This window comes from Schistocerca nitens, chromosome 1 (genome assembly GCF_023898315.1).
Source record: "Schistocerca nitens isolate TAMUIC-IGC-003100 chromosome 1, iqSchNite1.1, whole genome shotgun sequence".
Taxonomy (NCBI): Eukaryota; Metazoa; Arthropoda; class Insecta; order Orthoptera; family Acrididae; genus Schistocerca; species Schistocerca nitens.
This window is the reverse complement of record NC_064614.1, coordinates 201565884-201587461: the sequence shown is the minus strand read 5'-3', so window position 1 is coordinate 201587461 and position 21578 is coordinate 201565884. Positions and strand designations below refer to the sequence as shown.

The 21578-nt window shown below is 39.1% G+C and overlaps 1 protein-coding gene across 1 annotated transcript in view; it reads left to right on the top strand.

Moving 5' to 3' along the window:
- The first annotated feature begins 91 nt into the window (after positions 1–91).
- The window catches only part of LOC126236889 (DC-STAMP domain-containing protein 2), a 291191-nt gene continuing 269704 nt past the window's right edge, over positions 92–21578 (top strand). The window contains exons 1-2 of the mRNA XM_049946567.1: positions 92–240; positions 13386–13486. Coding sequence (XP_049802524.1) covers positions 92–240; positions 13386–13486 — 250 coding nt within the window. The remainder of the gene's footprint in view (positions 241–13385; positions 13487–21578) is intronic.

The window sequence follows — 21578 nt, the reverse complement described above, 5'->3', positions numbered from 1 at the left end:
ATTTCATTTTTTTATCTTACCCGATTGTTTTCTGTGGATGAAGGAAACGGTATATAGTTCGTCTGGATGTATGGACCATTGAAAGTGCTATATGTCATACTTCGTGTTTTCACTGAAAGCTGTTCGACTGAGGAAGAAATGTTTGCGGTACGAACGAGAAAAACTGAATTCAATAAGGATTCACCAAGGAGAAAAACCTATTTACACCTTCGTCGACCGCTGCCGTCACTGTTGCTCGATGTAAGTGCGGTATGCCTGATATTAAGGGCTTATTTTAAAAAAGTGTATTTGTTTCTTAGCTGCTAACAGATTATCCGTAAAATAGAAGAACACACGGTAGAACTCTATCTAGACGTAACATACTGAACGCATCTACTGCGGAACAATGTTGGAGAAATTGCTCGTGCTGCTGTCTAATGATGAATTCTTCAGACACCGCCGTGCTTGAGTTTGTCAAGTAGCATCTGTTTCAATCCTTAACCACAGTCAATATGAAAGAGACATATTGACATTACTATCGAGTAACTTCAAGCTATCCAACTGTTTTGGAGACATTATTATAATAATTGTAATAACGGTACTTTTCATTCCTCACTCTGACCCGTTTGAGAGTAAATGACTTTGATAAAGTACCGGTACCAGTCGAAATGGTAATGGAGCAAAGAGATACCAGATTGAGAATATTTGAGAGAGGATTTCTTTTAGCTTGCTCGCCAGTAATTGGTTCAAATGGCTCTGAGCACTATGGGACTCAACTGCTGAGGCCATTAGTCCCCTAGAACTTAGAACTAGTTAAACCTAACTAACCTAAGGACATCACAAACATCCATGCCCGAGGCAGGATTCGAACCTGCGACCGTAGCGGTCTTGCGGTTCCAGACTGCAGCGCCTTTAACCGCACGGCCACTTCGGCCGGCTTCGCCAGTAATTGCCGTTTAAAATACGACTGTCAGTTCTGCGCTTATTAGGTTTTTCCTAAAAACTTGTTGTGAATTTGTTCGCATTCGTATTCCATCCTACTGCATTTTTCTTTACTTCTGAAATTTTTATCGTTGTTTTCTTATGCATCAAGTGCTGGGTGTGGCTCTACAGTTTTTCGATTGAAAACGTTTTGCTTGCACTGCAAAGATAGCATACCATACATATCATCTTTCGTCAAGAGCGTGCAGGGACAATTTCTTGAAACAATTTCAATGTTTTTGGAGAAACTTTCGTGCTGGAAGTTTTCTCTTGGTTAAGACGAATATAAGTTAGTCAGCGACGACAAGTTAGCCAACACATCAAAAACTGGCGCAAAACTCGTCATATTCCATTTCCGTATGCCATATTCCTTGATATTTTGTATATTTTTTAGCTACTGAAGTTGCATAGAAACCTTCAGAAAGCCTCTTAATTTCTTTCAACTCGAATTCATGGAGCATTATTATGTTTTCTTCTGGCTGTTCAGTAAAAAGTAACGTTTTCGTCACAATTGTAAACAGCCCAAGTTTTTGTTGTTATTGTAGCAACCAAGTAAGTTCACAGTTTTTGAGTAGTCCTATATCAACTTGTGCATTTTGTCAAGTTGTATTCTCTACTATTGTTTTTAAATTACAAGAAGTGAACTTGAAATTTTAACAAACATGCCACCTTGTACAAAGATGGAAGACTTCAATTCCCTGTTTTCACACAAGTTGCTAATATATAGGCCTATATGAAAATAAGTGAAATCCCTGGAGGGAGCAATAAGTAAAAGTAAAGAACGGTAACCACTCACCTATATAGCAAATTGATGCTTGGAGCACAAAAACACATAACAGAAAACAGCATTCTTGGAAATTCCTGAATGGAGCAATTTGTAAAATTAAGTAATGGTAACCACTCACCTACAGCAGATCAATGTGAGGAGTGCAGGAAAACACAACAGAAAACAGCATCACACTGGCTTTCGAGCATATTCCTGTGGACAAGGCAGTGTGCATTTGGGTGTCTTTGTGGTTGTATGGGTGACAGTGTGTGCACAATTACTGGAAAAAGAGCTAGTGCTCGAAAGCTAGTTTGAATGATGTTTTCTGTAATATGTGTTTCTGTGCCTCTCACATTGCTCCTGTATAGGTGAGTGGTTACCTTTCATAAATATTGCTTATGAAGAAGAACATATAGGAAATTGACGTGAGTTTAAATTTATGTGTGTAATCCTGACTTTAAACAATAATCTGCTGTAAACGGTACAAACATTGCCTCTATATATGTTTAAGCATTTCGGACTTATACAAATTTGGATTAAAAGTAAAGCATACTATTCAATTCAAGAAAAATTTCAAAGGCATTTTAATAATACTTATTCATATAATGTATAGGCCTACATATAATGTACTTCCTAAAATAATATCTAGATATATAATCTCAAACCAGAAAGGTGCATGGTGTAATTCTTCATATATGTCTGGTTAGACATGTAACGAGAGTTATTTATTTCAAGTTTTAAAGATCCATTTGTGAACAGATCACTGGATATAGAACAAATCAGTTTTTAAAAATTACTGTGTAGTACCTAAGTACACTGAACTTTTGATAGTTCAACATCCATACATTGCTTTGCTTAGGAATATACAGAAAAATGTGAATTTGAGTTTAAGTTACACTGTACATAAACAAAGAATGATGAATCTGCTATATGGGCCAAAAAATAGGTTTAAGTGTACTAAGGAGCTAAAAATTACTGTAAAATTATTATGTGCATTTATGCATCATACACCTTCTTCATAGGAAACAAATAACTCTTTATGGGTACATATGCATATTCTTTCTCACAGTTCACATCTTAGTATTACAGACAATCTTATAATATAATGTTCATTCAAGTCCTCTAGTTTAAAATTGCTTACTGCATGTACCAGTTGTTTCAACTTACATATTTTTCAGGAAACGTATACTACAAACATATGTTGTATTTCATAGTTACATTCTACAAGAACTTTACTGCTACATTTATGGCTAAGTTATTCATCTATACTATAATAAGATCCATCTAAAAGTAACTGCCTTAGTTTTTCTTCAAACTGAGGTATTTTCCCAACCAGGTCTAATGTATTTGCAGCTGTGAATATGGACAATCGTCAGCTGTATAATGGAATGATGACAATGAAAATTTGTGCTGGACTGTAACTTGAGCTCGGATTTCGCACTTATCGCGAGTGATCACCTTTCCATTAACCTATCTGAGCACGCTCCATGGCCAGATCTAAACTTCCATATGTCATCAACCATGTGTCTACAATCTACACTCATACATCCATTTTGTATATTCCCATATGGGGGAGATGTTTTAAATGAAAGTCGCTTGCCAAGTGTTAGCAGATAAATACAATATTGCAGTGCCTGTGTTATTCAGAAATACAATGCAGTGTTCCTTTGGGCATGCACTCATGTCTCCTCTGTATGGGAATGTACATAACACATGTATGAGTGCAGGTTGTAGACACAGGCTTGAGTTTTCTTGAGGCCTTGTCGAATCTGTCGAGTGTACTGGATTCTCTCCCTGACCAAGGCCAGGCTGGCTCTTCTGGTGATCCAGTTGGTGACTGCAGTTCTGATGTGATGAATAACCTTAACAAATGATGGTATGATTCAAATCATCTATTGCGAAGGCTGTTCATCAAATCAGAACTCCAGCTACCAACCAAATCACCAGAATAGCCAGCCGGCCTTGGTCAGGGAGAGGACCTTGTACACTTGACGCATTCTTAATGAGACCTCAGGAAAACTCTTTTTGCTCCATCTTCAGTGGCGTTGGCAGTCTTCTCTGACTTGTGGAAATGGATAGATGCAGTTAGCAAGCCAATGAAGCGTGGCACTCATCCATCTACAGACAAACTGCTAAATGTGAACACCTTGCTGCTGAACCACCGCAAGAACCTCAGAGAACTATCATCAATAATTGTACTGAGAAAGCAACTGACAGTGCTATCTTGCCTATACTGGGAAAGGGCTAAATTATGCATTGATGCTGGTGACCATAGCAACAGCAGAATTTATCAGCACAATGGAACAGGTAACTCCTGCACTTCCTTGGGACACTGCAGCGGAAATATGACGTGGAACATGTAGTTACACTTACCAGGGCTATTCCACTGTTCAGCCAAACATCTCCAAGAAAGTGAGGAAAGGACTCAGCAGCTCCAAGAAATTGCTGAGACAGTCATCCTCCCAGCAAACAAAAGGAATTGCATGTTCTTGTTACCAAGTCACAATTACATGCAAAATTGTATGACCCTCTAGAAAGTGACACATACAGGAGAACTGAAGATGACCCTACCAACCGAGTGAAGTGAACATCTTTTGAGATTCTCCAACACATATACCCAGACAAGAAAACAGTGAAGAAACTTCGTCCACAGCAGCTGCACCACCTGGACTTTATGGACTGCCTAATGTCCCCAATGAAGCTATGCCTCTCCGTCCAAATGTTAACAACATTGGTGCACCAACATATGAATTGGCAAAACATCTGACAGAAATGCCCAACTCCTTTGTTAGAAAATGGCTGCACCACATATGAAATTCAGCAGATTTCATCCAGCAACTCCAGAACTTAAGACTCATGTTGAGTTTCAGCGTAGTCTCTCTCTTTACAAGGGTGCTGCTAAGAGATTCCCTAAGCCTCATAGGAGAAATGTTTGGCCAGTGCTAATGAAACTGCTTGAATTCACGCTTATGTGAACCGACTTTCTATTCAGTAGAAACGTATGTAGACCAGACTATCTAGGCACTACAGGAGAGATGCGCTAACTATAAATGCCACACAGACAATGTACAGCTGACAAAGTCCTCTGTGGCAGAGCACTGCATCTCCTGTGGACATTCCATGAATTACAATGACACCAAGTTGTTGCAGTAATTTTGCCTCTTATGGGATTGTATTCTCAAAAAAGCTGCAGGATCTGACTGCATGACGAATTGATAAATAAAGGCAGCAGCTTTCAGTTAACGAAGGCCTGGGCTTGCCTTGAGTATGACCAAGGCACAGTGGCAGTATATGTGAAAGGTCACTCCATCTTGACAACTGAAGAGGATGAGGAATCATTGTTGCCATGCTAACAGAGATTAAGGTCCGACACAAGCCACGCCACTACTGAGGACTCTTGATCGATGCCCGATGCCACTCTTCTCCCACCACTGCACCAGGTCCGTGTCCTGCTGGAGGCTGTGAGAGGGGAGGGTGTCGGAGGATATAAAGGTGGCACCCAGCAGATATCACTCAACCATCAGCAACACGTGAAGATAGCAGGAAGTCAGCTTGGAAAAATATCCTGCCTTTTGGACAATGCCACCTAGCTGAAAACCTGAGAAATATTCAACAATTTTTTTTGCTTGCAGTTGATTTTTCCATTATATTATGCCATGAACCATAAGTGGATGAAAATAGCCAAAGTATGCTGTTTTTATTGTGCTCATCTCTCTACTGTTACATATTACAGTGGAACTTTGCATAGGTAGTCTAATTCATTCCAGAATCTTACTTGTAGCATGAAACACATGTTAAGTGAAACAATTTATCCATATAAATTAATGTAAAATATGATAATGCTTTCCATGCAGAAAAAGTACTAAATGTTTTATCTTATTCATGCCATTTATTTAAAGAAAATTATACGTGCAGTATTATGTACTTTATTATTCATGATACGTAACTAATTATTGTTTACTAGGAAGCTATCTATAGTCATTTGTTTCTGCTGATTCTTCAACACGTGGTGAAAATGTGACAAAGCATTGTCATCAGGTAAATTTGTAGCACACATAGCCACTCCTTTATTGGGGTGATGATAAATTTGTAGCACACATAACCACTCCTTTATTGTGGTGATGATAAATTTGTAGCACACGTAGCCACTCCTTTATTGGGGTGATGGTTTTCAGTTATGATGCAAGTGATCCCCATGCTTTCAGCATTTCTCCAGTAGATTGCTGCTACCAGCTCCTCCTCCTCCTCCTCCTCTGAAGAACTCCTCTCCACAACCCCCTTCTGTGAAACACACTGCAACTCCACAAGCTCTTCAGTGGTCATTTCGTGGCTGTGATCTTCCACAAGGTCATCGATGTCATTATTATCCACTTCTAGTCCCATGCTCTTGGCCAAAGACCGAGGCTCCACAGGTACTGGGTCAAATGCCTCAGAGTCACATTTGACAGTGCACTCTGGCCAAAGCTTCTTCCAAGCAGAAGTGAGAGTTCCCTAGGTAACCTCTTCGTATGCCTTTTCGATCATCTTGACGCAGGCTCTGAGAGTGAGATTGTTAGCCTCAGTCATCTCAAAGATGCTTTTTAAAGTTAGAAATAATCTGCTGGTCCATAGGCTGGAGTAACAGAGTGGTGTTGGGAGGCAGAAATTGGATCTTGATGAATTGAAATTCTGCAAGAAGGCAGTCTTGTAGGCATGGTGAATGGGCAGGACCTTTGTCCATAACAAGCAAGACATGAAGTGGCAGATTCATCTCAAGGAAATATTTATTTGGCTGAAGGACCAAACACTTCATTGATCCAATCATAAAAAGGATCACATCACCTAAGCCTTATTGTTAGACCTCCACATCACATTTAACCTGCTCTTCTGGACTTTACACTTCTTGAAGGCTCGTATAGTTTCTGAATGGTAAACAAGCAGTGGTTTAATTTCCAAATTGCCGCTTGCTTTGGCACAGAATAGCAGTGTGAGACGGTCTTTCATTGGCTTGTGACTGGACAATGCATTCTGCTCTCCTGCTATAAAGGTACAACTCAGCATCTTTTTGCAGAATAGACCCATCTCATCACAAGTAAAAACCTGTTGCGGCAGATAACCCTCAGAATCTATGAACATCTTCAAGTTGCTGATGAAGTTCCCTGCTGCTTTTGTGTAGGAGCTGACTGCTTTGCCATTCCTCACACTGCAGTGGATGCCAGTACTTCTCCTAAACTTCCCAAACCACTCATGGCTTCCCTTAAACTCTTCTTTGGCCACTGATGATCCTGGTGTCTTCTTAATGAGGTCAGCAAAAATCATTCTCACCTTCTTACAAATGATGTTCTTTTTAATAGTATCGCCTTGTAATTGCTTTTCATTTATCCATATAAATATCAACACATTGTACAGATTGTGAAACCGTTTTTAGCACTTTCTCACTCACAAATAGTTGATGTAGACCGATTGTACAGTATGAGCATGCTAAATCAATAATACTCACCCCACGTTCGCGTTTTACAGTGATTCTGTTTCATTTCGAAGGTCATTTTTCTTTCTCTTAAGGTCATATTCTTGTGGCTTTTTCTCCAGAGACATTTCTATGAAGGTTATTAAAATTTGCACACTGAAAAACACTGTGTGAATGCAGGTTTAGAAAAATGTGTGATCACAAGCAGCACTAAGATGGTAGCAGAAAGAACACTAAACTCAGACTGCAGAACATAAAAATCATCATCACTTGCTATCCGAAACATTGCTCATGAAGTGAGTAATTTTTTTTACAGTTTGTTTTGTTTGTTATGCAAATTGCGTGTCATTGTAAGTGCTCGTTAAGTGAGGTTCCACTTTATTCTTTAGACAAATGTTGTTGTACTCAGTTTTTTTCACTGATCTTGAATATAGTATGGACACTTCAGTATGCTGTCTGTATGCAGATGCAAAAATAGGAGGACTCTTGTGGCCACCCATTTTTAATTTATTTTGTCTGCGACACTAGTATTAGAGGAGAAATTAATGTAATTGGTCTTTTATAGATTAACCGAAAGACCGTCAATTTTAAATCATTTGTAAACCACATCTGCAAATGCCATATTTAGTGTGTCATTTAATATATTCCCTGCAGGATTATGAACTGATATAGTGGTGTCACATGGCAAATCATTAATAAATATTAGAAAAGCAATAGACCCAATACTGCGCTTTGAGGCAGTCTAATTCTACTGAGCTTTGAGGCATTCTAATTCCAATGGAGCCACAGTTGAAGATACATGGCCACCATGCATTCCTTCCATTATAGCTGTCTGCTTTCTACCACATAACTAAGGTACAAGCTACTTGCCAACTATTCCACTCTTTTCTTGGGTGTTCAAGTGAATATGGGGTTCAACATTGCCAAAAGCTTCTGACAGGTCACAAAATATTCCAAATGTCATTGTATTGTCATTCATAGATTCCAAAAAACTGCCAACCAATGTATGTATTGCATTCTATGTTGATACCCCCTTTTGGAAACCAAACTGACTATTGCTGAGGCTGTTGTATTTACTAAGATGCTGCACCATTCTGCTCTGCTTTGTATCACTTTCTCCAATACCTTAAAAAATGGGAATACTAAAACTGTGATAGATAGTTTGTAGCATCTGCCTTTTCTCCCTTTATTATAAATTGGTCGTGTACGTCCATACTTTAATCTGCCAGGGACTACTCCTTGGTCAAGTGACATATTAAAAATGTGGCACAGGGCTCTACTTATTCCTCTACAGCAATATTTCAATAATCACTGGAAATGCTATTAACTCCAGAAGAATTTTTGTTTTTTTTTTAAAGAAAGTTATTTTTTTCTATTTCCTTCATTGTCATTTTCCAAACATTCATCACTTCTATTTTGTTAGTTTGAGTGTTATGCAAGAATTTTGTAGCTTTGTGTACAGAACCTAAGCACGCTGCTGGATTTGTAACTATTATGAAATGATTGTTGAAAATATTTGCTAGCATTTCAAGATCATCCACGTTAACGCACCCATTTCTTAAACTAATCATTTCTTTGACAGCCGAACATTTTTCACATATTTCCATATGGTTTTCATTGTCTTATTAGATTTATCAGTTTTCTCTTTTAAGCGCATACTTTTGTATTTTTGTATCACCTTCCTTAATATCTTACATTTCTCTTTATCATGCCTCATCATTTTGGAACTGTTAGGCAATCTGGCAGCTGCCTACAATTCCCGTTTCGGTTTGCTTGAAATTTCTATGCCCTGAGTAATCCTTGACTTTGTTGCAGTGTTACGGTGCTTTTTTTTCTCTAGCTCTTTTACTTTGAAAACACCTCCTCAAAAAGCCTTGTAGCTTGACTAATAAATAAATCAAATTTTAAGTTAACACCTGTTTATATTATATTACATACTTCAGACCACATCTGCAGGCTTTAGATTCTGCCTGTATGTCTCCATTATTTCTTTATGTATTAATCTCACAGTTTTCTAGATAGGTCTGATTGTAAGAGTGAATTGAGGGATAGTAAGACTTACAGCATTATGGTCTAACAATCCATTTAATACTTGACTGACTGTCAGGCAGCTGTGTCTAGACTCATCAACAAAAACGTTATCAATTAAAGTACTAGGATGGTCAGTTACCATAGTGGGAAATTCTACCACTTGCACTAAATTGTTAAGAACTCATCAGCTGCTCCAGTTCTACTCTGTTACTACTTTCAGACAAGAAATTTACATTAAAGTCATCTAGTAACAGCACTGAAATGGTTGCCCCCCCCCCCCCTCCCTCCATTTTTTTCTGCTTCCCATATAAAAATTACTCAAGTCTAGGGCTCTAAATATTACATTATTTCTACCATAAATCACTACACCACTTTCTCCATGGTAGATCTATAATAATGAGTTGCTGAACAGAAGCTGTCAATACACAGCATGTGAATTCCACTTGTAACATGGTGCTGTGTGAAATATAGTATGTCAGGTTACTTTTGACATTCGCTGTCATTTAGGTTCATTACTAACTGGTCTATTTTATTTTTATGTCCTCTTATGTTCTGGTAGAAAATTGCTAGAGATTTAGACTTGCTTAAATTTTTAAAATTATTGGGTGCCAGAGTAATTTCACGGAGTATATGTATCGGAGGTTTGGGCTTCATTCTTTTATTGAAAGCAATAACAACTTTTTCTCATCTGCTGGCCTGCTAAGCCTAACACATCTGAGGGTTCTCCTTCAGGGTTTACTCCCTCAGCCTTTGAAGATCCCTCTTCACCACAAGGCAGTGGTTCCACTCCTCATTTGTCCTTAGGAGCGAAGGGGTGCCTCCTCCACCAGCTGTGCCATACCAAAGATGTTCTTCTCCGCCATAGCTGCCGTTAAGGGCTTCGCCCATCCCTGGCAAGGGTTGATAATGGTAAGGAAAAAGGAGAGGTATAGGATAGGATGGGATAGGAGACAGGCTAATGATAGGTCGTTGTGGGACACACTTTGTCTGGCTCCTCCTCTTTGGCCTGTCCGGCATGGGTGACCCTGCTGGTAGCTACGCTACCACCGGCATAGTCCTCTGGATCCAGAGCACGTAAACCCCCTCGCCCGCACTGATGGTGCTGTGTTAAGGCGGTGTCCCCTGAGAGACCTGCAGGTGACGTTGACTACAGAGGAGAGGATGAGTGCTTTGAGATTGAAGTGGTTCGGTCATGTGAAGCAAATGCACTTAGCTTGAACTCCACACCAGTTTTTGAAGATGGAGGTATCAGGAAGAAGACCAGTTGGGCGGCCTAGAAAGAGGTGGACAGACCAGGTTAAGGAAGATCTCAAGAAGAGAGGAGTAACATGGGATGTAGCAGAGAGAGGGAAAAGCTATACCAGGACAGAAACCAATGGAGGCATATCGTTCATAGAGTTCTTATCTGGCTCACTGGAAGGAAATCCTGATGATGATGATGGTTTGGGTTTCTGGTCTGCTGTATCCTCTTCCTCAACTGTGAAGGATGTCAAATATCCTCTTGGGGTGTGGAATTCTCTTTTTTTCTTAGCTTATTCTTGTGATTACTGCCGAGATTCAAATAATTCTGACTTGTTAAGTGTGCTGAGTGCTCTGTGAGTCACTGGCATGTGATACTGTATTTCTGTCATCAAATCAGTTGCTAATAATTATTCTACTGCTGGTACATCCAGTTTTTGTACCTATGTAATGGAAACTTTCATTGGAAATGCTACACAAGATGCCAATTTAAATGGTCCAGGTATTCATTTTTCTGGTAATGGGAGTGTCACGTATTTAACTCTGTTTTGGTTTTGGAAATAGCATTCCAAGATCTGCTTATACAGTTCTCTCTTATCCCTAGAAATTCTATGCAGCCCATGTCTTGTGAAGTGCTCCCTAAGTAAACAGCCTGTTTCAATAAATTTTACATGTTTAAAACTGCTAAATATTTTTCTTAGTTTTCAGTTTGCTACCCAAGTAGGAAAATCAGTAACTGATGTCAAATTGAAAGAACCAAGTAATACTTCAAGGTCAATCTTTCTGTCAGACTCTTTCAGAAAATCTACATTGAAATCCCCACAAACAATAATTTGCTTTACTCTGTCTGACAGATAGCAGAACAAAAAATCAAGCTTTTCAAAAATAGTTAAAAATTTCCCAATGGGGGTCTATACATGGCTACAATTATAAAAGTGCCATTATTTAGTTTAAGCTCACATTCACATGTTTCTGTATGTTGCTCTACACAAAAATTTTTACAAGGTGTGCAACTTTTGATTCTGCCGTTTTTTCCCCAACATTTGAGGCTTTAATGAAACAAATTGGTTACACATCTATCATCCAAAGTATTTTCGATGGCTGGCTCCTACTTTCTCCCGTCTTTCGGGTGGTGTACGAATCCCGTTTACACAAATACTTAGCATGGTAAATAACAAATTATCTTGTATCATAGTAACAAGGTTTCGCAAAAACTTATTTATAGGTACACTCGTGTTCAAATGCAGAGCTTAATTGTACTCATGAATATGAAATTAAATTGTTATGTCACGTATACTGGCAGCATTGAGAAATGGTTTGATGTACATCAGCATGTGCCAACAGCTTCTGAATGGAGTTGAAGCAGTCACATACATTCTGATGGTGTGTGTGTTCAAATGGTTCAAATGGCTCTGAGCACTATGGGACTCAACTGCTGAGGTCATTAGTCCCCTAGAACTTAGAACTAGTTAAACCTAACTAACCTAAGGACATCACAAACATCCATGCCCGAGGCAGGATTCGAACCTGCGACCGTAGCGGTCTTGCAGTTCCAGACTGCAGCACCTTTAACCGCACGGCCACTTCGGCCGGCGGTGTGTGTGTGTGTGTGTGTGTGTGTGTGTGTGTGTGTGTGTGTGTAAAGAGATTTACTTTTGTTGCTGCGAGTATTTGAAAAAACTCTAACACTAACAAAATAACTTCTGTGGAAAAATAACTGTTCATGGTGGCTTCTGGTGGCATTATCTCACTCTCTCTCTTTTTTAACTGCCTTAGGCTTTACCCCTGAATCTAAGCTTCAGACACATTTTTGGACCATGGAAAAAAATGCCTTGCTTTTGGTAAATAAGAGTAGAATGATCAGATGAGAATTACTAATAAAATTCTTGTTAAGTAATTGCTAATTATTAACAAAAGTGCAATTTAATTTGAGTAAATGTATAAGAGTATCAACTCAGTAGTGTTACATCTCTCATTGAACTCTTGAGTTTGCCAACTAAAATGGCTTCAGGATATGACACTACAGTTCTGCATGCATCACTGAGGATTTGTAGTGATACTGCCAGGTTAGTATTGTTATAGACTATAGATCCAGTGGAAAGTTTATGGTAAGTGTGTATTACCTGTTTTGACATTTAACAGTGGCACAGTGATACCATTTAAAACTAGTGGAATGTTTAGCAAACAATGGAAAATGTATGTTGGGAATTGCTAGGGGTGACAGGAAAACAAATATGATACCAGGGAATTACCAGAATGAAAGACTCGAGTAAGGCTGTAGTGACAATGATCTACAGATAGGTGGGTCATGTAATTGTAGATGGATGAAGGAATTCTTTGCTGGAGTCCAAGAAATAAGAAAATACTGAGACAAGATCCTGATGAAACATAGGCTTACATTAGAAACCAAGCAGGAATAGTGTGGATGCATTTTGCTGAAGACCACAATGATAATAATAATAATAATAATAAAGATTTTATTGTCCTTAGGCTATTACAGCAATTGACAATGTCAAATGAAGTTACAATTTATAGTACAGTGTGATAAGGTATTGACTACTGAAATATTTTAGCTTATGTTACAATAAATGTACAGTGGGTCATCTGTTGGATTACTGCATTTTACAGTTGAAGAATTCATTGATATCATAGAACGGGTGGGCAATAAACCATTCATGCAGTCCAGCAGTGAATGTCAAGTTTTTGCTGTTGCTGCTGATTCAGTACAAATGGATAAAAAAATCAAGATTACATCCAATCTGCTTTGCAGTTCACATCTTTTCTGTGTAACTCACAATTCTGCAGTCATTTTGCAACATTTGAAAATGCATGGAACTGCATAGTTCTTGAGATAAATAAACTGCAGGAATATTCTTTACATAAAAATTTTTCTTTGGTTTTCAGTGTCAGAAGATTTGTGAAACACTGGTGTTTCTGTACCAGATGGTGCCAACCTGGTACTCGCTTTGGAAAATTTTGGCATAAGCTGTTGTTTTATGGTACACTTGAGAACTATGTAATGACAAGCTGCCTTGGATTTTTTGGTAAGGAAATTTAACTAACAGACTGAAATTGTCAGTATATTTTAACATACAAAAAAAAACATACTGTCAAAAAAACGGGAGCACTTTGAGAGGGTATGTGATGTTATTTCAGGGATTATAAAATCAAATCCAATATATAGTGAACTTACCAGTACATGCCAAATTAACTTGCTCTTTGACGGGAGGTACAGATGTCAAGGGCTTACTGTGTACTTGGTGCACCATAAGGTCATCCTTCCTTGTGTTGGTCAGACATGGTTGACCGGAACTTTGACAATGAGTACACCCGCTCTCACGTTCCTATGCAATCCAGCATTGGGCAACTGTCAGATCCAAATGCCATAGTAAATCTGGATACTGCATGATTCTACCAGCTGCCCAAATGGAGCCCCACAATGAGGCCCCTCTGTTAGGTGCTGATAATGCTGCCATCTTTCTGTCCTTGACTCTTTTCATGCCTTTTGTATGCCATCCACCCATAAAGTTCTTAGACTTCTTCTCTTCTTAGCATATTATCAGTGTCGGAACAGCAACTATTATGTCAATGTGAACTAATCTGCATTTAACCAATCAGTTGTGAGCAGGCAATGTTAAGTAATGGATGTGCAACTGTAGTGTGTCAATGTTGTTGCGTCACAAATTGCAGTAGATTGTCCAAGATGTTGTCCACAATGTTTTGAAGATGAGAAAAGTGTGTGCAAAGTTTGTCCTGTACTACACCTTGACTCCCAAACAAAAACAATGATGTATGGATGCATGCAGTGACTTCATTGGAATGCGAAACATGGGCAGTTCTTTTCTGGAAGAAATCATTACTGGTGGAAAGACTTTGTGTTATCAATACAAACCCACTACAAAACAACAAAGTGCAGGAATTCACATGTAGTGACAGTGCTTTGACGACATGACCGACATTCCATTTAATTTGAAATGCAAGTTGAACAGCGTCCCAAAGAAGGACTTTTCTGGTAGTTTCAGATAGTGCATCGTACTCAAGTGGCATGAGATTATGTAGAAGAGATTAAGCATTAAAACCACATCTTAACATCCCTCTATTTTTAATTAATCTCACCTCAAAACTTTTTGGACTGTCAGTGTACTTACACCAGGCCTCGTAACAACGCTAAATGCAATCAAACTAATGTACTCTGGTGGCCATTCTATATTTCATGGAGAATTGCAATGTCAATCATTTATGTACCTGCCATTGGTCTGTACATATCCAAAGTTCCATTGACGCTTGCCCATTCCTTCAGCTCTGTGCTTCACAGCTTCTCTTTTTTTCTTTTTTTTAATTTTTTTTTAACTTTTATTTCAGACTTATCTAATTTTTTATAAGTATGATTGAACATCTGTTAGCTGAAGTGAATTTGATAACTTCATGTTCTGTAAGTCAAAAGACTTCTTTGTCACAGCACTGTAATAATATTGCATTGTGCAAGTCTGTGATGGGCCATGCCAAAAACGTATTATGAAAATAAAGGAGTTGGGTCATTCCATGTCAGTTCAACCAGGGCTCCAGCTCATAGTCTCAGATTTGACTGAAATTCAGTACACTAATTCTACCATGTGTGGAACACTCGTGTACAAAGTATTAGTTTCCCCTACCAACTAGTTCCAGAATTATGACTTGTGTAAGAAGGTGGCATGACCCGGAAATTGCAACCCGCATCCGGCAATCTATCTTCAGACCCAACTTCAGGTTTTAATAACTTTGGAACTATTCCACACAGTCCAGTGAAATTTTTACAACCCAGTAACATCCATTTTGAGAACACACTCCATGAATCAAAACACCAACAACATATTTCTGAGGGAAAATAAAAAATTCCAAACTGTGATTGAAAAAATGTAATACGTTAAAAGATACATATTGTAGGTGCCCTCTATGCCAAATATAATTCACTCAAAAGGGGTATAAATTTTTTGTGGTAAGCTTAATGTGGCCCAAACACACACAGAACTCATCATGCCCATATCAGTCACAAAAACTGAGTTACATGCACACGAAAATACAAAAATTTGAAAAATTACCTGAAAAACATGGATTTTCGAAGTGTGGTAGCACAAAAGGGACAAGTGGTATCCAAGCCAAATTTCACACAGTGCATAAGTAGACCATAATGATATATATCTCAAAATTTCAGCATGTTATTGCAAGACATTTGTGTACAATGGAAGTTGACAGATGTATTTAGTGATGTGGTCATTATTCCACAACACAATTTTGTAAAAACATATCATAAACTGTTCTGCCTCTTCTTATCCTCTCCCACAACTTTTTAATCACTAAGCAACAACATATAGACAGATTAACACAAACTATCATTGATGTTTACTGCACCTTAACTGCTAAAAACCAGTTGATTGTGCTTCGAACAGAAGTTCTCCCACACTTTAGCTACTGTACTCTGTACATTGAGTGGCAAATTGTACTGTCTTCCTGACACTGTGGTAGGAACTGGAACTGTCATAAGAATATGTTCAAAAGAAATCCAACACCTGTCTGCCAAATGTGGCCAATGAAATGATCTTGATGGTCCTGCTGGTGCCATGAAGTTCACAAATACATCACCTTCTGCTTCACAGCACTCTGCAACATATCCTGAGTACCATTTGTCATCATAAACAGCAATAACATAGCAACCTGGTTGTATGTTGCTGGTTTTGCTTCTGAATCCTGAGTCATACACACTGTGAAGACACATGTTGTGCATGAACCTATAGTTATAACCGGACAGTCTGCTCATCTGCACATTGTCAGAGTCCGCTGGAGAGAAGTGATGATGGCTCCTTGTGTCTGCAACAGTTTTAACGTGTTCTAGTCTGCTTTATAGCAACTCTTCGACTGATTTCACCTCATTTTTCGAAACATTGAATGATTGTATGCCAGAGATATTCTTCTGTACCCAGATAAATGATTGAAGAGGTGTTAGAATGTGACCTTCTGTAGGGTGCTGCAGACTAGCTCGTGATGCCATGTGCTTAATGGTAGCACCAATACCATCACATACATTTTTACCATGACTTGTTGCGAAAATATTCCATTCTGCATGAATCTGAAAATCATGGTAATGCATGCATAAATTTTTGAGATTTTTACAGTTTTTGTACTTACTAGCTGCCCCATCAGTGAAGTATTTCTCAAAATGTATGTGAGGCAGAGTGTTTTTCACATATGCCATAACAGTGTGAATGTGGGCATGAACTGCAATGGCATCATGAATTAAACAGTCACTAAAAACGCACAGGTTCATGACAGAGACATCACCGGATTCACCTCTATAGTAAATTGCAAATGGCTGGAGACTTGCTTGACTGTTGTCCCAATGATATCCTTGGATGGCATCTTGAACTATAAATGCATAATTTCATCTTGTTTCAAATTATCCTTACAAAACTGGAGATAAGCCGATTGTGCTGTTGCTGTGTGTGGTCAGTTTGTCCATTTTTTGACAACACATTTCAACAAAATCTTCCACTGTACTTTGCTTTGTTTCAAGACTTGTGCGATCCATGTGTGTCCATTGTTTATAAGAAACAAGTTCATTGTCTTCCATAAGGAGTTCACCATACAGTTTGTTCTTCATGTGTTCTGCAAGATTTGCCTTACCAGGACACTTTTTCACACCTATGTATCATTCACTGGTAGGAACTGATATCACACACTAGCAGCTTCATTGCACCTTTGTAATCCAGACCAGAATCCTTTACAGCAGCAAGCATCAACCTAGCATTTTGATGGGTCTCACATACACAAACATTGTGTGTGCCCCTTGCACTTACAGGCACAATCCATTTTGGCCGAAGATTGAAAAAAGATGATAAACCTACTTTGGTATTGGGATACTTTTCCTTGAATTCTACATATAGTTCTGATATGTTGCATAGCAATAGTCTTTTTTGCATCTGTGCACGTACATTTCCCATTTTCACCATTACATAGTCTTTTTTTCCAGGCATTATTCGGCTGTAGTCATTATTTTCATAAAACTCCGACACTAGCACCTTTATTTATGAATGCAATTGCTTACCCTGAGCCTGCTGAAGTTATGGAAGCTCTCCTTGGGTTGCTTTTATTTTCCTAGCTTGCTTTACCATATATATAGAAACGTTGAATTCCTTTGCAGTGTAGTCAATAGACCAGCTGGAAGGTGCAAAGGTAGGAATAGCTACTTTTTTCTGGCGTGTGGATATGGCACATTTTTCTTTCAAATCATGCAGAATTTTGTCCAAATCAGAGCATTTCTGGCATGATTTCTGTTCCTTTGGAGCAGACAGTTCTTCCTCTTCAAACATTAGCGTGTCAGCTAACAAACATAGAACCTAACAAACATAGAAGCTGACACAGGTAAATGGTAACAATACATCTGTGAGCGAATGCCTGCTGTACTGTCCTTATATAGAGGAGCACTATGGTACATGGCACAGCAGCTGCCATGCCATGAACTCAAGTCCTGTGACACACTGCAGGCAGCCTCTGGTGGCCAGTTCACACAGATGCCGTTGGTGGATGATTTGAGTGTAGCGCACTGTCGGCCTGATGCCGCAGTGCTTAGTCAGGTATTGCATACAGGGATATTGGGGTGACAGCAGCTGTGATCGGAGAGCCCATTTGCTGTATGTTGCACCACAACATATAAGTGGAAACAAAGGCATTCATCCTGGTCAAAAGTAGGATCTGGCCCCATCGGAAGTCAGGACAGAACATCAGTGTTGGCATGTTGAGTGATAGGCCAAAAATGTATTTCATTGTCAAAGCGGGACAGAAAGAATGCCCAACAGTGGAGACGGCGTGCTACTTTGTCAGGCAATGAAGCAGAAGGGTTAGTAATGAAACCAAGGGATTGTGGATTGTGGAACTTAGGACCATATAAGAACACGTAAAATTTTCTTAGGTCATAGATGATAGCAAGTACTTCCTTTTCAACTTGGGAGTAGCAGTGCTGAAGAGACTTGAGCATTTTTATTGCGTAAGTTATGAACCATGGACCTTGCCGTTGGTGGGGAGGCTTGTGTGCCTCAGCGGTACAGATAGCCGTACCGTAGGTGCAACCACAACGGAGGGTTATCTGATGAGAGGCCAGACAAACGTGTGGTTCCTGAAGAGGGGCAGCAGCCTTTTCAGTAGTTGCAAGGGCAACAGTCTGGTTGATTGACTGATCTGGCCTTGTAACACTAACCAAAACGGCCTTGCTGTGCTGGTACTGCGAACGGCTGAAAGCAAGGGGAAACTACGGCCGTATTTTTTCCCGAGGGCATGCAGCTTTACTGTATGGTTAAATGATGATGGCGTCCTCTTGGGTAAAATATTCCGGAGGTAAAATAGTCCCCCATTCGGATCTCCGGGCGGGGAGTACTCAAGAGGATGTCATTATCAGGAGAAAGAAAACTGGCGTTCTACGGATCGGAGCGTGGAATGTCAGATCCCTTAATCGGGCTGGTAGGTTAGAAAATTTAAAAAGGGCAATGGATAGGTTAAAGACAGATATAGTGGGAATTAGGGAAGTTCGGGGGTAGGAGGAACAAGACTTCTGGTCAGGTGACTACAGGGTTATAAACACAAAATCAAATAGGGGTAATGCCGGAGTAGGTTTAATAATGAATAGGAAAATAGGAATGTGGGTAAGCTACTACAAAAAGCATTGTGAACGCATTATTGTGGCCAAGATGAATATGAAGCCCACGCCTACTACAGTAGTACAAGTTTATATGCCAACTAGCTCTGCAGATGACGAAGAAATTGATGAAATGTATGATGAGATAAAAGAAATTATTCAGATAGTGAAGGAAGACGAAAATTTAATAGTCATGGGTGACTGGAATTCGAGTGTAGGAAAAGGGAGAGAAGGAAACGTAGTGGGTGAATATGGATTGGGGGTAAGGAATGAAAGAGGAAGCCGCCTGGTAGAATTTTGCACAGAGCACAAATTAATCACAGCTAACACTTGGTTCAAGAATCATGAAAGAAGGTTGTATACATGGAAGAAGCCTGGAGATACTAAAAGGTATCAAATAGATTATATAATGGTAAGACAGAGATTTAGGAACCAGGTTTTAAATTGTAAGACTTTACCAGCAGCAGATGTGGATTCTGACCACAATCTATTGCTTATGAACTATAGATTAAAACTGAAGAAACTGCAAAAAGGTGTGAATTTAAGGAGATGGGACCTGGATAAACAGAGTTTCAGGGAGAGCATAATGGAATGATTGACAGGAATGGGGGAAAGAAATACAGAAGAAGAAGAATGGGTAGCTTTGAGGAATGAAGTAGTGAAGGCAGCAGAGGATCAAGTAGGTAAAAAGACGAGGGCTAGTAGAAATCCTTGGGTGACACAAGAAATATTGAATTTAATTGATGAAAGGAGAAAATATAAAAATGCTGTAAATGAAGCAGGCAAAAAGGAATACAAACGTCTCAAAAATGAGATCGACAGGAAGTGCAAAATAGCTAAGCAGGCATGGCTCGAGGACAAATGTAAGGATGTAGCGGCTTATCTCACTAGGGGTAAGATAGATACAGCCTACAGGAAAATTAAAGAGACCTTCAGAGAAAAGAGAACCACTTGTATGAATATCAAAAGCTCAGATGGAAACCCAGTTCTAAGCAAAGAAGGGAAAGCAGAAAGGTGGAAGGAGTATATAGAGGGTCTATACATGGGCAATGTACTTGAGGACAATATTATGGAAATGGAAGAGGATGTAGATGAAGATGAAATGGGAGATACGATACTGCGTGAAGAGTTTGACAGAGGACTGAAAGACCTACTGTATTTACTCGAATCTAAGCCGCACTTTTTTTTCGGTTTTTGTAATCCAAAAAACCGGCTGCGGCTTAGAATCAAGTGCAAAGCAAGCGGAAGTTCTGAAAAATGTTGGTAGGTACCGCCACAACTAACTTCTGCCGTCGAATATATGTAGCGCTACACAGGCAAGCTTTGTAGGCACAAATATAAATACTGGCGCCAAAACCTCTGCGCCAGTAATAAAAAAAAAAAAAAAAAAAAAAAAAAAAAGAAGAAGAAGGGTGCAAGACGAGCTTTTTTTCTCCACTCCGAGTTTCAACCACTGCATTTTCATACATTATGCAATGAAGTAAATACAAATTCCGTATTGTTCATCTTCAAATGTAGCAGAATTTCAATGTACTACGAAAATCCGACTGGCAAGACTGTTTGGGATGTTTGTCAATATGGCCAACTCTACATTCTCAATTTTTTCCTACCTGTGAGAAGAGATGGTTGCTAATAGGAACCTGATGAAATGTGAATCACATGAAGTATTCTCTTCACCATAAGAATAATACGAATATAAACATTTTGCCACGTATTTTTCATGTTTGCTGCTATCTCATTTAAATCCTGTCTGCCTAATAAACTACGAAACTAGAGTGAGACAACAGCAAACGTGGAAGAATATACGTATCGTGTCATGTTTATATTCGTATTATTCTTATGCCTAATAGTGATACAGTCAGAAATGAAGCACGGCAACTGACTAGATTTTTAAACCTAAGGTGACACTAATTTCTGTGCAGAATTTGATATACTAAAGAAGGGGCCGCAAAGATTTTCAAACGGAGAAAAATTTTCACCTACCTCTCTTTCAGAACATGTTCTATCATACGCAGTCTATTATTTGGTTCTTGTTGATCATTATCAAAGAAAGCAGCAGTGTAAGTAACAACAAATAGCAGTCTCTTGCCATTGTTTCGCTAATGAGACGATTCCTCTCTTTTTTTTTTTTTTTTTGTAAGCGGCAGTAGCGCGCACAAAAGCAAGCCATGCCGTGAGCCGCGACAGGTCGTAAACATGTACTATCAGAAAGCGACCAACAATGCATGACACAGTACAGTAATGCATTTTCAGCTTAAGAGTGACGTAAACACCTATAACAAAGAAAATGTCAATTATCAGATCAAAGCAAACTAAGCAATTGATTCAAACCAGACGAAGCACGTGAAAAAGGAGGGGTACCCCAATAAATACGGACGGAGCGCCTGACGTATAGCAATGGCTACCTGGTAAAGCTTAACTGCTAAGCTTATGACTCGAACCAAACTACTGTAGCTGTATCGTCATTCATTCGA